At 44.0% G+C, this 15206-nt stretch overlaps 1 protein-coding gene across 3 annotated transcripts in view; it reads left to right on the top strand.

The window, feature by feature from the left end:
• Positions 1 to 15206, top strand: part of LOC130385460 (protein kinase C and casein kinase substrate in neurons protein 1-like) — a 33788-nt gene that overhangs the window by 16624 nt on the left and 1958 nt on the right. For 2 of the 3 annotated variants that reach the window (XM_056593970.1, XM_056593984.1), the window contains 8 exons: positions 3835 to 3970; positions 6995 to 7151; positions 7605 to 7840; positions 9325 to 9480; positions 11801 to 11976; positions 13196 to 13316; positions 13758 to 13864; positions 14833 to 15041. In XM_056593970.1, the coding sequence (XP_056449945.1) occupies positions 3905 to 3970; positions 6995 to 7151; positions 7605 to 7840; positions 9325 to 9480; positions 11801 to 11976; positions 13196 to 13316; positions 13758 to 13864; positions 14833 to 15041 (1228 nt within the window). In that variant the 5' untranslated portion in view covers positions 3835 to 3904. Of the gene's footprint in view, positions 1 to 217; positions 410 to 3834; positions 3971 to 6994; positions 7152 to 7604; positions 7841 to 9324; positions 9481 to 11800; positions 11977 to 13195; positions 13317 to 13757; positions 13865 to 14832; positions 15042 to 15206 lie in introns of those variants that run through there. The other variant, XM_056593976.1, reaches the window with a different exon arrangement.

Genomic DNA, 15206 nt, shown 5'->3' with positions numbered 1-15206 from the left:
CACACACACACACACATATCCCAAACATAGCTTTGCTATATAAAACATAAACATTACATTAAAGGACATTCTCCCTCATCCCATGGCAATGTTGTACTGCATCTGTGGCTTGCTCCTCCTATCTGGTAGCCTCACTCCCCCCCCCCCCCCTATAAGCTATTCAAGTGGCTCATTGCTGGATTATCCCTCAGCCACTGAGAAACACGGGGTGTTTGTCTATCCTCTTCTCGGGGTTTAGCTCGGCCATAAGGCCCCCCCCCCCCCCCAAGCAACAAACATAAAGAAATATTTCATATTTAGATGAGCAAAACCAGATCTGGACTGCAGTCGAGACAATAACGGATTTAAATTGTTGTGTCTTTTTGGGTGATTTCTGTTTTTTACATTTCTCCACATGGAGCCCACTAAGGTAAGCTACAGAGTAGTTTAACGTGTATTCTGTTAAATCTAACACAATGTAGTAGTAGCCTTCTAATAATTTTGTTCTATGAGGTTCAGTAGCAGAACATCTAGCTAATGCACTTTTATTCGTTGTCTTTTTCCAGGCTTGGATTTGGTTCCTAGCTGGGAAGGCTTGGGTTAGAATACAAATATAAGATAACAAGAGCAAGCTGGTGCAAGGACTAAATTATATGGATTACAGCCTAATTCGTAACATTAATCCCAGAGCTGTGATCATGTGTTTAGACTTTATGAAATGCACACTATGCATGTTGTCCTTATAATGTATGCTTATAATCTTTGATATGCAAGGTGCCATTTGTTCAGAACCACTTTTCTAACCACTTTTTATAAGAGTTTATTCTATGAATTTACACCATCTCATACAGCAGTACATAAGCAATAGTTTTGGCTATGGCGGTTGCGGAATATTGATTTCTCCATAACGTACTTGAATATAAATAGGGTTGTATATTGTGACCCAGCTGTGTATAGGGACTTGACGTCACAGTTAAACATGGCTTCTTACTTCCGTCTATATTGATTGGGATTTATATCTAGCCTTTGCTTGGGCAATCGTCCAATATTGTTTCATTGATAAACATTGATATACAATATGCTGCTAAATGAATCCAGAGGAGGTTTATAACATCGACTTATGACCTTATGGAAGGAACGCCAAAAAAAACTAAAATGTACATCTGCAAAAACTGAACATGCAACATTTTAATTAGCATTGCTGAAACATATTGAATAGAGTTTCATTTTATATGTGTCACGGTCTCACACAACGAACACACAAGTGTCATTTGTGTTCCTGACACTGGTCCAACCCTTGTGTTAAGACTTGTATCAGTTAATCCCAACGCTTGGTACACATTCTTCTGCAGCATCGAGCGGGTCAGGCCAAGGCTCTGTTATTGGTGTAAATGTGTCTGTTCCAACCAAACTAATTCCCTCCTAAGCCCTTTGTCCGTGAACAGTTGTTATGAGTGTGGACTCTGACATCTCCATTGATATCTTAGCTTGATTGGATGTGCCCGGGGCACTTAGCCAGGGATATAAAAGCTAATTGGTGACTGACAGTGACGGACAGTTAAACGGACCAATGCCGTTGGTTTGTCATTAGGATTAACTGTGCACTAAGAACAAGACGTTTCACTGGAGAGCAGTGGAATGACCCTGCGCCTCTGCAGGTGAACCCAGGAAGCTCCTGTAGGCAGCGTTTTATAGGACATTCAACTCTCTGATTACAAGTAGACATTTTAATCATGAACATGATTACAAGTTGTCGCAACTCATACAATTTGTGATGATTATGAATGTGATTTTATATTTGACGCCATATTAGGAGAAACTATTAATATAACCTATAATAGTAATACTATACTACTACTTTAGTCTACTACTACTAGTAGTAGAGAGACTACTACTAAGCTACTACTGTCAAGTTTGAAAAACAGATCTGTTTTTTTTTAAAAATGAAAGGATTAATAGAAGGTTCGAAAGTAAATGCTGTCCTCTGAAGAATCAGTTTCCTTGATAAGAAGAAATACAATTCACAGAGTCCATAAACGACTTTCAAAATCCATAGTATGGTGACAAATGGGCCCAAAATGTAAGCAAGCAAAATCTCATCTTACATTCTGAGCAGTCAATATTTCACACGGTTGGTCAGTCATTATGAGGCCAACGTCCCTCATAACCTTGGAAGCAGAGGACCTGTCAGCAGATAGCCTCCTGATGGACTGCAACCCAAAACCCAAAGTGGTTTTAAATGCTGTTTAAAACAAAATCCTAGCTTACTCTATGCTGGTGTTGAATATGCATGCTTTCTCCTCGAGTAATGTTTCTTCCGGTGTGAAGTGCAAAGTCTCAACACCCCACTCAAACGCTCACTCGAAGCCTCAACACAGAGCCAACGGTGACAGTGTGTGTGGGTTGTTATAATGAACCTTCTTGTAAAACACAGACATCCTATCTATTAAGCGAAATCATGCAGTGCTCCGCACTAAAGGCTTAACTGAAATGCGCCGAATGCTTCTTCTGCAGACTTTAGACTATGTGTGGCCGCCCTGCAATCTAAACACATAGCGTGTTGCAGACAATGCTACGATGTGTGAGTGAGACACAATCGAATCCCACCCAGCTAACCTTGGAGGCTAAAGACTGCTATTTGTCTCAGAGAAAGCCATGTCACCCTGTGCAATGTAAGGTCAGTTCAAAACGAGGGCCACAATGTCCCCTTTGTCACTTAGTCTATTGACGACAGAAACTGTAGATGATTTGTCACTTGCACAGCCAGCCTGAATCCATGCCGCATTATTAGCTAGCTGGAAGCCAACTCTATTACTAGGTATTAAACATCATTCATCTGCAGCAGGCATATTCTAATCATTAGTGCATAAAAAACACATTTTCTGCTAACACATAGGATGACAAGACCCCACGCGATGGAGAGGCAGGACGGTGATCGGAGAGCTGCCACTAGCTGGATGAATGTGTTTCATTTTGTCTGGGCCGAAAGGAGAGCCCACTGCTGTAAAAGCATTAGTCACGCAAGCAGAGCGGACACGACCTACCAGCTAGCTCAATAAAAATAACGGATCAAGCTGTCTGTGAGGGTAAAATGGCCGCTGTGTGCGGCCAGGTGTCCAGAGTGCATGAAGATGTGGTACACTCCCCATCTCCTGGAAGACGGATGGTGTCAAATGAACTCAGGTTTTTAGTGGTCATGATGCTGCAGCCGGCTTCCTAGAGCTGGTTAGCTCCAGCGTTTTCTGGGCCACACAGGCGTGTATTGGGGGCCCTGCCTTGATGCTGTCCTGGGGGAGATGAACAGCCGTCACTAGGCGGGAGGGAGACCATCGTCCCTTCATTAGGAGACAGGGCGAAAATAGAAAGCGCTCACACAGGAAGGTTTCCTTCAGTCATCGGGTTTGCAGAATGAGAACGCACCGGTTGGCCGTTTCGGGCTGACTCCCTCAGAGAATAAGACAAAGTTAGATGGATGGATGGACAGGTGGATTGATTTATAGACACGGTTGATTGATAGATACATAGATCGATCCAATGATCAGAAGGTGGCTGGTTGAATGGATGGATGGAGAAAGAGAGAGACAGAGACAGACCGACAGAGACAGATCGACAGACAAACAGACAGACAGCAAACCACCAAAAATAAAACGTTATAATACAAATACAGTTATTACATGTTTGAATATTATAGAGTACTTAAAGGTTGTAAAGAAAATAAAACTACTACAGTTTCACAATCATTGTGAAAGCCCTTCCTTGGCCTTCACCTAGCCATTGAATACGCAATACCCCTGATTGTATTTCTGTATGGGGAGATTCTTCATGTGTGTGCTCTGTGTTGCTTGTGTTTTTCAGTGTATGTGGAACTCAGGTCTTCTGCAGAGGACACATTTAGACTCGAGCGTGCTCTGCCACAGCCACCAAAATGTCCGTCTCCTACGATGAGGTTGCGGGTGCAGGTGTAGACGACACCATGGACAGCTTCTGGGAGGTACAGTATACACGCAACGCACGCATACATACACACATGCATGTACGCACCCGCACACACACACACACACCCCCATACACATGCACACACACACACACTCACACGCACACACACACACGGAAATATGCATACGCAAACACACACACACAGATGCACGCACACACATACATGCAAGCAGCCACATGAACACATGAAAACCTACACACAAACACACAAATGCACATGCACATACACACACTTGGCAGTGTGTGAAAGGTAAAATGCAGGGAGTCTCATACCTTCGGACCACCAATGCTCTCTCTGACTCTGTTTGTGTGTGTGTGTGTGTGTGTGTGTGTGTGTGTGGTTTCTCTCTCTCTCTCTCTCTCTCTCTCTCTCTCTCTCTCTCTCTCTCTCTCTCTCTCTCTCTCTCTCTCTCTCTCTCTCTCTCTCTCTCTCTCACTGTCCTCTCTCTCTCTCCATCTCTCTCTCTCTCCATCTCTCTCCCTGTCCTCTCTCTCTCTCTCTCTCCCTGTCCTCTCTCTCTATCTCTCTCCCTCTCTCTCTCTCTCTCTCTCTCTCTCTCTCTCTCTCTCTCTCTCTCTCTCTCTTTCTTTCTCTCCCTGTCCTCTCTCGCTCTCTCTCTCTCTCTCTCTCTCCCTGTCCTCTCTCTCTGTATCGATTTTGTTTCACTTTCGCTGTTTCTTCCAACACAGCCTTCTTCCCTGCTAAAAGAGGGACAAGACAAGTACAGGAGGCTGTAATGAGCTGTGTAGCTACTCGCCAAACAGATCTCAGATTGTAAATCAAGAGGATGAGGCAGTCAATGAGCAGCACTCAAAATAATTTTCCTTAGGCAATGTGTGTCTTCTGCCGTTTTGCATACAGCCTATAATGACTGTATCGTTTAGTAAGTATCTATGTGTTGATCACTCAATTTATGGGTGCGATGTGGTGATTGTGGTGTTTGTGATGTAGCTTCTATCTTTGTCAGGGTTTGAATATGCACTCCCTCCCTCCCTTGCTCCCTCTCACCCCTTCCCTCCCTCTCTCTTTTTTTATTCTCGGGAACAAACCCCCACAGTTATTGTAAATGAATTCCATGACCACAGAGTGGTCTTTGTGTGGCTGCTTCGAGGACCAGAGAGGACAGAAACAAAGACCCTCAGTCTGGGGGACTCTCTGTGAGGCCGTCTTTCACAGCCGGCACCTGGCCGCCACAGCCCCGTCATCCAAACTCGGGCACTCTGTGTCCTGGAGGAGAAGTTGGCTTTCAAATATGTGGAGATTCCTCACATGAGTGTGGTAAACATTCACATTTTCAGAAAGAAAACATCCACCGTGCAACCAACACAGCCGTGAATGAATACTATCTCCGAACATTAATTCTCTTAATGTTTAGAAACCCTTCCTTGCTAAGGTACTCTTTAGACAAGAATGTACGATAGCATGTGTGTGTGCATGTTTGCGTGTGTGTATGTATGTGTGTGTGTATGTGTGTGTATAGGTGCGTGTAGGTGTGTGTAGGTGTGTGTGTGTGTGTGTGTGTGTGTGTGTGTGTGTGTATGTGTGTGTGTGTGTGTGTGTGTGTGTGTGTGTGTGTGTGTGTGTGTGTGTGTGTGTGTATGTATGTGTGTGTGTGTATGTGTGTGTATAGGTGCGTGTAGGTGTGTGTAGGTGTGTGTGCGTGTGTGTGTGTGTGTCTGAGTGTGTGGCGTGTGAGTGTGTTATCTTCTGAGGTGTGCACGTGAGCCACCTGTGTTGTGTTGTCAGTATAGCTGGCAGCATCCTCAAAAGGGAGCCAGAGCCAAAGCGTGCACACTGCCGTGCACCTGTCTCCCCCCAGCCCGTCACACATGCAATGTGCTCACACCGAACACAACACACATACACACACAAACACTACTGTCTCCCCCGAGCCCGCCTGTCCCAGCCCAACGTCGCGCTGTCTATAATGTATCATTACGTGACATCACATAAACACATGCAACGAGTACACACACACATGCACACACACACATGCACACACACACATGCACACACGCAGCCATCACTCCTGCAGCTCCGCCTCAAATGCATACACTGCACTGTTAGCTTGCAGGGTGTCGTTAACATGCAGCTTGCAGACTGCAAGCGTTCACAGCCGCATTGCAATCTCACGTTGCTGCAGTCCAAGCTGATGTGCACATATGCATTGCACTTGCAGGGCATACGGGCACGTTAGCTTGCAGTTGAGCAGGGCAGTGAATGGCGTGTCTGTGAGCTGTCTTACGAGCCTGTATAGAAATAGTTTGTTGCTATTCAGTCCAGTCATACATTTGCTGCTCTCTCCCCGGGAATCTGCCTGCTCGCATTACAAAAGTCAAGGGGATTTAAGCCGTCGCTGTCTGTACACACACACGCACACACACACACACACACACACACACACACACACACACACACACACACACACACACACACACACACACACACACACACACACACACACACACACACACACACACACACACACACACACACACACACACACACACACACACACACGCATTGGAAAACCTCGCTCATTGCATAACTACACATGCAATGGCACGAGCCCCCTCCTCCCCCTCCTTCTTCTTACCACCAGTCTCTTCCCATCGTGCGCCATGAGCTCACGCCCCCTGCAGGCACGGAGTGGGCGGGGCTATGGTGCAGCTTCTGTTGTTTGCCTTTTCTTTTTCAAGTCCTGATTGGGCCATCCGGGAATTAAGTTATACTAATAATGCTAAAAATATATATCTTCTTATCACAATATTTATAATAATCACAATATTTGTATTAATATTTCTATAATTGTATAAATAAGAGTCATAATATAATATAAGAATAACGTACAAATAATAACAATGGAAGAATCACAAATAAACCAAATCTATTAATTGTAGAAACCGTTAATATGTAGAAACCGCAATACTATCTCGAGGCGAGCATATCCCTGCTAAGCGTCTGGTGCCGCCTCTCCGCTCTGCTCAGTCCTGTCTCCTCTGCTCCATCTGTTCACAGGTAGGGAACTACAAACGTGCTGTCAAGAGATTCGACGACGGCCACCGGCTCTGCAACGATCTGATGGGATGCCTGCAGGAGCGGGCCAAGATAGAGAAGGCATACGGTGACCAGCTGACCGGCTGGTCCAAGAGATGGAGGCAGCTCATAGAAAAAGGTCTGCTCGCTCATGGTCCCCGTGAAATACTTGATCTCAGTAAACACGAATCACATTGGAAAACTCAAATTTGCTTTCATAAGCTTTTTGGCCCTTTTGTTCAGTGCATTGATATTAATTTAGCAGTTGCTTTTATCCAAAGCATGTTTTTACGTTCGGTATAGAAAATCAATGTATCATTATTGAGCATGTAAGGGTAAGTACTCGGGTACGCCCACAAGGCATTAGGGTTCGAACCCAGGACCTTTTGCCTGCGGGACAAACACCATAGCCACTGCTAGACTATCCTGCACCCTGCCTCCTAGCTCCTTAACCCTGGATGGCATGATGGTTATATGTTGATCATCCAGCATCGGGCCGCTCCTCTTCATCTCCTCTCTTAATATCAACCCTCACTCTGCCCGCTCAGTCTCTCTCCATGGTTGTGGTTCTCGTTGTCCGAACCCCCACCAGGCCCGCAGTACGGCTCGGTGGAGCGCGCCTGGCTGGCGGTGATGACGGAGGCAGACAAGGTGAGCGAGCTGCACCAAGAGGTGAAGAACGGCCTGGTGAACGAGGACGTGGAGAAGGTGAAGAACTGGCAGAAGGAGGCCTACCACAAGCAGATGATCGGCGGCTTCAAGGAAGCCAAGGAGGCCGACGAGGGCTTCAAGAAGGCCCAGAAGCCCTGGGCCAAGAAGCTCAAAGAGGTGAGGGGGCCGCCGGGGCAACGCTGGGTCCAGGCTGGGGCCGTCTGTCTCTGGCGCATCAGGGAGAGTCGTCGAACATACCGGGGTTTGACTAGGCTATAGTCTAACTGCTGGTGTGAAAGTGGACAGGGCCGTAGGGAAATCAGAGTGTGAGGGGCAGAGGGACGCACTGGTTCCAGTTTGTTTTAAATAGTAATCTTCCGAAGGGAAACTAATTTGTGGTGGAAAGATGGAGGTTTCAGAAGATGATCTTAACAAATATATTACTAAGTGGCCACTATAATAAGGTTTGTTAAACTTAAACAGATACTTGTCTAAGGATGTTGTTCTCTGGAAAGGATGTGGGAAGAAGGATTAGTTGAAAAGTTCTGGCTGAGTTTATGTGGGACCATAGCAGAAGCGTCTAAAATGTATTTCTGCTAACGGCCTAAAGGTTGCTCGCAGTGGTTTGAACCAAAATACCTGCCACTTTTATGTTTGGTATTGTGAAAATGTCGATTTTATTGTCGAACTACAAAGCAAAAACAATTCTTCCCTGTATGGTTAGGATATCAGTGGTTAGTTCATCTTCATATTATGACCTATAAACGATAAATATATGTGGATACATTTTTATGAATTAAAATACAGTAAAGGGGTGATTGGATGAAATGTTGAATGTGTTGAGATGGATGGACACAATTGTAAGAACTTTGGTTAGCAAGACGTTGGGGTCGCACGTGATCCAATATAATGGGGTCATGAGCTAAAAAAGGGCTGGGAACCAAAGCCATACATTATGAGGATCTGGCTTTCAATCGGTTATGATCTGTCCAAACAATTCAACCAATCTTGCCCATGAAGGACCATATATATAAATGATTAAATATATATATAATAGTCCAAGCCTGTGGATTTTCTTCTCTAACCCAGCTTGAGCTTCTCTGTGTCTGTTGAGGTCACCTACTTTACTGAGTTTATTCAGAGGGCCATTTAGGCCATCGCGAATTGAACAGCCATAGGCCTGCTGCTGCAGGATATGGAAAGAATTCATGCCCAGCTCTCCCTGGACACAAACCTGATAAACACTGTTGTTCAGTTCCTTCTTCCACGTGTAAGTTCACTCACAAACAGGAAGTGTGTTGTTGTTATCGTAGTAATAACAGCATTAGTGCTGTTCATTGGCAGTATACTTTTTCTTTGTTCTCATTTCCTTTTCTCTGAACCCACTCTTTATTCAAGTGCCGGGTCTTTATTGATTATTTTATTACAAACCTGTGTGCTTATATTTCCTGATCATACTCTTCACCCTCATCCACTTCCAGTCGGTCGATCTGTTTTGGTTTTTGTTCTTTTCAAACAGCTTCGGAGCAGTGGGTGCGTCTCAGCGTCACGGCTGCAGTATGCGTGGTTGTGTGTTCTGCTAGCAGTAGAACCCTTACGGGGGACCACGAGACCCTGAGCAGCGGGGCGGCCCTGACCACTTGTCTCTCCGTGGCCCACAGATGGAGGCGGCTAAGAAGACCTACCACTTGGCGTGCAAGGAGGAGAAGATGGCCGCCACCAGGGAGGCCAACGGCAAGACGGAGGCCTCGGTCACACAGGACCAGCAGAAGAAGCTCCACGAGAAGACGGACAAGTGCAAACACGACACGCAGAAGGTGACTCCATTTGGTGTTGTCGTTTTGTTTTGTTTTTTAAGTTCAATGGAAGGAGTGTGTTTTTTTTTACTTGGAAATTAATCGTATCTTTATCTTTATATTTTTCTCCTTTTATTGAATTTTTGTTACAGGCTTACAAAAATCACAGAGTAGAATGATTAAATGCCTACACACTTTATACGTGATACGTGATACGTGGTAGGTGCTTTACTGGCATTGGAGTTGTGATTGCTACTCTTTTTTTTGATCAGGGTTGCATATTCCCTCCCTATATATGTGAGCGCAAAGTACAGTTTCGGCCTGTTGTTCCTAAAACATCTTCACGCATAACATCCTGAATAGGAGGTTCTGCATTTTTACATTCATTACTTTCCCGTGCCCCACCCACATCTGCACACAAACTGCAATAAATGACTTAGATAGATGTCATTATTGAGCTCGGCTGCAGTGGTCAACCCACAGTAATATAATTACTATTAATTAATAATTATTTGGTTGAATTATTAACATGATCTATGGATGTGGTATATGCAAATTTATTTTAGCCCCACCAGATCAATGGATGAGAAAGTTATATCGAACGTGCCCTCAGAAAAATACCACAATGCGGTCTGTGTGGTTTGGTTATTCTAAATGGAAGAAAGGGGACGACACTTTCTATGTATATTGCTGGATTTTCCCTTGAGCATGCTTACATCCACTATTGTCCTAATATAGTCCTAGTCTCTTGTCCGAGAGGCTTTGCATTGGCCCTGGCAGAATGTGTAGAAATCCTAGTCAATGGCCGAGTACCTGTGGACGCTTGTCAGTTTACCTCGGCCCGCAGGAGATTATCTTTCCCTCTATTCATAGAGATCGGGTAATGAGGAGAGCAGATTATACTAGGCCAGAGAGAGTAAGGTGCTTACACACACTCACACGCAAGTGCATTCAAACACACACATTTACACACACACTCATGCACACGCATGCACACACACACAAACACACACATACACACACATACACGCACGCACACACACACACACACACACACACACACACACACACACACACACACACACACACACACACACACACACATACACACACACCCACACACACACACACACACACACACACACACACACACACACACACACACACACACACACACACACACACACACACACACACACACACACACACACACACACACACACACACACACTCTCACACACACACACACACACACACGCAGTACAGTATGGCCATGCATAATTGATGGATGATTAGATTTCCTGTGCTGCCTTTAATCCTCTGTGTAAATAATAGTAAATGATAGTATAAAATAGTAGCCTTGTAGATTGACCTTACTGTCTGTATATTAGTCCTCTTCATACGCTCTCCTTTAGGACTTTATCAAGGGGAAGATACTTGAGCACACTTCATTCTCATCCTCAATATCACAGAGCTATATCAAATCTTTTTTATTCAATTGTATTTAATTATGTTCGCAAATCCCTTTTAGGTTGAATATACATGAAGGTCGTTAACATTGTGTAATACCATATTTGATACTATAACAAATTAATTGTTGGCACTAAATGTACTGTGAAGGTCTATTTGAAGTCCTGAAAGGGAGTGATACGAAGATAAAATAATAAACATTATGTTTCCCATGAGTTAAATTCCCTCTTGCCAGACAGAGCTTGTTTGACTTACAGTTGGCTACTACAATTGTTTTGACACAGCCTTTTCCAAACAGGACTATTTTCAAACTGGGAAATAGCTGTTTGCAAAAGTTGGCAATGCATCAATAATTGATTTGTGTTAAAACATTATTTAATTATTGTTTTTTTTTGCAATTTGCACATTGTACATTGCCAATGACACTGGCCATCCATCTTTATTCTGTCTGACTTGAATTCACAGCTTGGGCTCTGCATTGTGTTTTCACCTTGAAACAAGAGTGGGCCTCTCAGCCTCATTTTATCTTACTTTCTATGTCATGTTTACCCTTTTATCTTTACATTTTATGTTAGGTGTACCCTTAATCCTGATATTTTTCTTTTGCCTTTATTTCTACAATGGTGGCTCATTGCTATTTGCTATCACTTGTCACCTATGTCTGCCCACTCGAAACCTATGGTCCTCAAGAACTGTTACTGCACACAGGAACACCTAGAGGGGATCTCTCCCATGTGTCTCCCTCTCCTCAGTTTCAGGAAGGGTTCACAGGTTTTATGTTTTGGGGACGGTGTCAAGAACAGGCTCTACCAACCAGCTTGACCTTCCCTCCTCCTCTCCCTCTCTCTCTCCCCCGGCTATCCCGTCGCAGGCCAAGGAGAAGTACGAGAAGTCTCTGGACGAGCTGTCCAAATGCACCCCGCAGTACATGGAGAGCATGGAGACGGTGTTCGACCAGTGCCAGCAGCACGAGGTCAAGAGGCTGACCTTCCTGAAGGAGGCCCTGCTGGACATCAAGCGCCACCTCAACCTCACTGAGAACCAAAGGTGGCTCACGTCCACTGGGTTGCTTTAGCCGTCGCTCTTACCCGCTTGCACTCACTTTACTTCACTTTGTTTAGTTTGTCCTCCTGTTGTTGGGATTCACTTTTCATTTTGAGACCTCAAAGTGCTGCACATTGCTAGAGCAGAATGTAAAGCAGAGCTAAAACAATAAGAAGTTAACTCAGAGATTACAAAAACGACCTCAAGGCCCGTCCTATACAAAGAGGTATTTATTTGTAGGTCTATTGCACACACAACGTGTGTTTTGTGAGGGTTATTGTGTACATTTGTTCCATTCAGTACATGCATTCATGTCCTGAAACAGTGCAACGTGACTGCATCATATGACATCTACATATCTCTCTACATTACCCTCTTCACCCGTCTATCCTTTTAACGTGAACGAGTTATTCATTCCCTGTTCCCGTTGATGAAGCGTTGGTAGGAGACTTCATTAGCTGTACATCAAGCCTTTGATGTACAAAACATTTCATGGAGATTAAATAGTAATAACCTCCAGTGGATAATGTCGTCAATTTGCACTAATATTTGCCTTAATAGTCACATCACTCAAGCTCTATTATTAATTCAGTTTAATATATTATTTGTGTTACATTCCGCATTCAATTAAATAATTGAAACACAATTATCACTAAGCCATTTAAATGTAAAGATTAATTAATTGATCAAACGGCCAATGCCATTAGTACCAATCCATTTTGGAGTTGAAAACGTTTCGTGGCACATGTAAAAACATTTAACAGCCTTTGACTGTTTAAATACAAATGATATATTATGGAGCCATTATGCTGAAATATTCAAATATTTGGAATCTAGTTGAAAGATGTATTTTTATTGGTTTATTAAAGTTCATTCATTCTTTACCGTTGTTGCCTCCAGCTGGAAGAAAGCGTACAAGAGTTATATTTATACTTATATTTATTCATCTTTTTTCTTGAACTCCCAGATCCCTAGATCCATATGCCACTGGGCTATTGTTTAATACACACATTCATTTTGAATATATGAAGCAACAATAACAATCTGTTACTCCTTGCATACAGCACATATTGTATCACAATGATTTTTTTTTTTTAATTATTTTTATTCCATTCATGTTATCTGACCTCTCTCTCTCTCTCTCTCTCTCTCTCTCTCTCTCTCTCTCTCTCTCTCTCTCTCTCTCTCTCTCTCTCTCTCTCTCTCTCTCTCTATCTCTCAGCTATGCCACAGTATACAGGGAACTGGAGCGCACCATCCTGGGGGCCAACACCCAGGAGGACCTCAAGTGGTTCAGCAACAACCACGGCCCTGAGATGCATATGAATTGGCCAGCGTTTGAGGTACATTCTACCCACTATGTCACTGTGTGCATAGTATTCAGCAGACGGTGAACCAAGAGAAGGGGTCTTTAGAGGCCAAACCGGTCTGGGTGATCGAACCATTGTAACCTGCTTCACTGAAACATCCATCACCAATGTGTAATTGCTCAATATTACAGATTCTGCCTAAAGAGCATTTAGCATTAGTGTGCTTGCCAGGAGTGTAAACAATAGCAGCAGCCCTTAGGTCTTTGTGTTACTGTATGACATATTGTGAGGTACTCTGTCCACAATCTTTCTCAGAAGATGAGAGATTCAGATTTGGTCCGCAAAATCTATACAAAAGTATTATTTTTTTGGTCAAAGATGTTTTAGTGAAGCCAGTAGAGACGGCTGGAGCAGGAAGGGGTTGCCCATTCGCTTTCTATTTTATGGATTATTGTGTTGTGTTCTGCACTGCAGGAGTACAACCCCGATGCGGCGAGCGCTCCTATTAAGAAGAAGAAGCCGGACGGAGCCCCGCCCACTCCCAGCACTGACCACGTGGCTCCGCCCGGCGACCGCAGCAGGTAGGTCTGAACATATGTCTGACCACGGTCTCAGCATCCTCCCAAATCCTCAGGTCATTCTGGGATGAGAAGAATAACGAAATCTTGTTCAACGGTAAATTCATTAATAGTCCTGTTACACAAAAGCATCAACATATATACATAGATGCCACATTGACTGCTTAGGGACTTGCTGTTTGTCTAGATATGACGTGTACATTTAAACCGATCTCATTGAGTCGTTACTATATTCATGGGTTTAAGATAGCATTTATTGTCATTGTACAGTCACCTACACAATGAAATTGTCACTCTGTGGTCAGCGAAAAAGAACGATTAACTTGTGCCAAATATATATTTTCGTAACAATTAACAAACATTAACAAAGGGTTGGGTAATGACTAGTTTGCTATTTATTATGGCACCATGTTATAAAGTGTTACCGTTACCATTTCTTAACATTGCCATTCTAAAATCCTTAAAAACAACGGCCTCTTGTGGCTAATTGCTTAATTACAACCTTCCACCAACAACTCCATCAACCCAGGGATTTCTTTCTCTCTGTAAATTGATTTGGTCTGTGCAGAAAAATGTTTGAAAATGTTATTTAACTTAAGTGATGGCTGCATTGAAAAAGTTTCATACTGCAGATGTAATCATGTTTTAAACCAGTTTATTGTAATTCTTGTGAATGAAGTGCTAAAGGTTATATGCCGGGGCGGCATGTGGCTCAGGAGGTTGAGCAGGTTGGCTGGTAACCCTAACTGCTTCCAACGTGCTGGCTGTCGCCGTTCATGGTTGAAACTGCCGTCGTTGTATGAATGGGTGCACGAATGGGTGAAAGTCAGGCAATATTGTAAAGCATTTTTAGCGGCCATTGATTAGAAAAGCGCTGTAAAAATGCATTTAATATTTTCTTGTTGTGGTGCACTTTAATACAACTCCGCTGACCATCAGATCTGACTTTGGAATGTTCTCTGCCATTGCAGCGTGAGCAGCTACGAGAAGAACCAGGCCTATTCCACCGAGTGGTCGGACGATGAGCAACCCGCCGGGAACTCTGGCAACGAAAATGGTGGCAACGGAAACTCCTTCGAAGACGACTCTAGCGTGGGGAAACCACAGGCCACAGGGGTCCGTGTCCGCGCCCTGTATGACTACGAAGGACAGGAGCAGGATGAGCTCACCTTCAAAGCAGGTACTCCCTTACACCGCCTAAGAACCCCCGGTAGAGAACAACAGGGCCGCCGTGCCCGGATGTCGTTCACTAAAGCCCAAAGCACACCGTCACCCGGGACAGACGCACATAATGTTTTACAATTTTCACGTCCAAAATATGTGGATGAATAAGAGTCTGGTAAAA

Source organism: Gadus chalcogrammus, chromosome 1 (genome assembly GCF_026213295.1).
Source record: "Gadus chalcogrammus isolate NIFS_2021 chromosome 1, NIFS_Gcha_1.0, whole genome shotgun sequence".
Classification (NCBI taxonomy): Eukaryota; Metazoa; Chordata; class Actinopteri; order Gadiformes; family Gadidae; genus Gadus; species Gadus chalcogrammus.
Note: the sequence above shows the minus strand (reverse complement) of the source record. Positions and strands in the feature narration are given on the sequence as shown.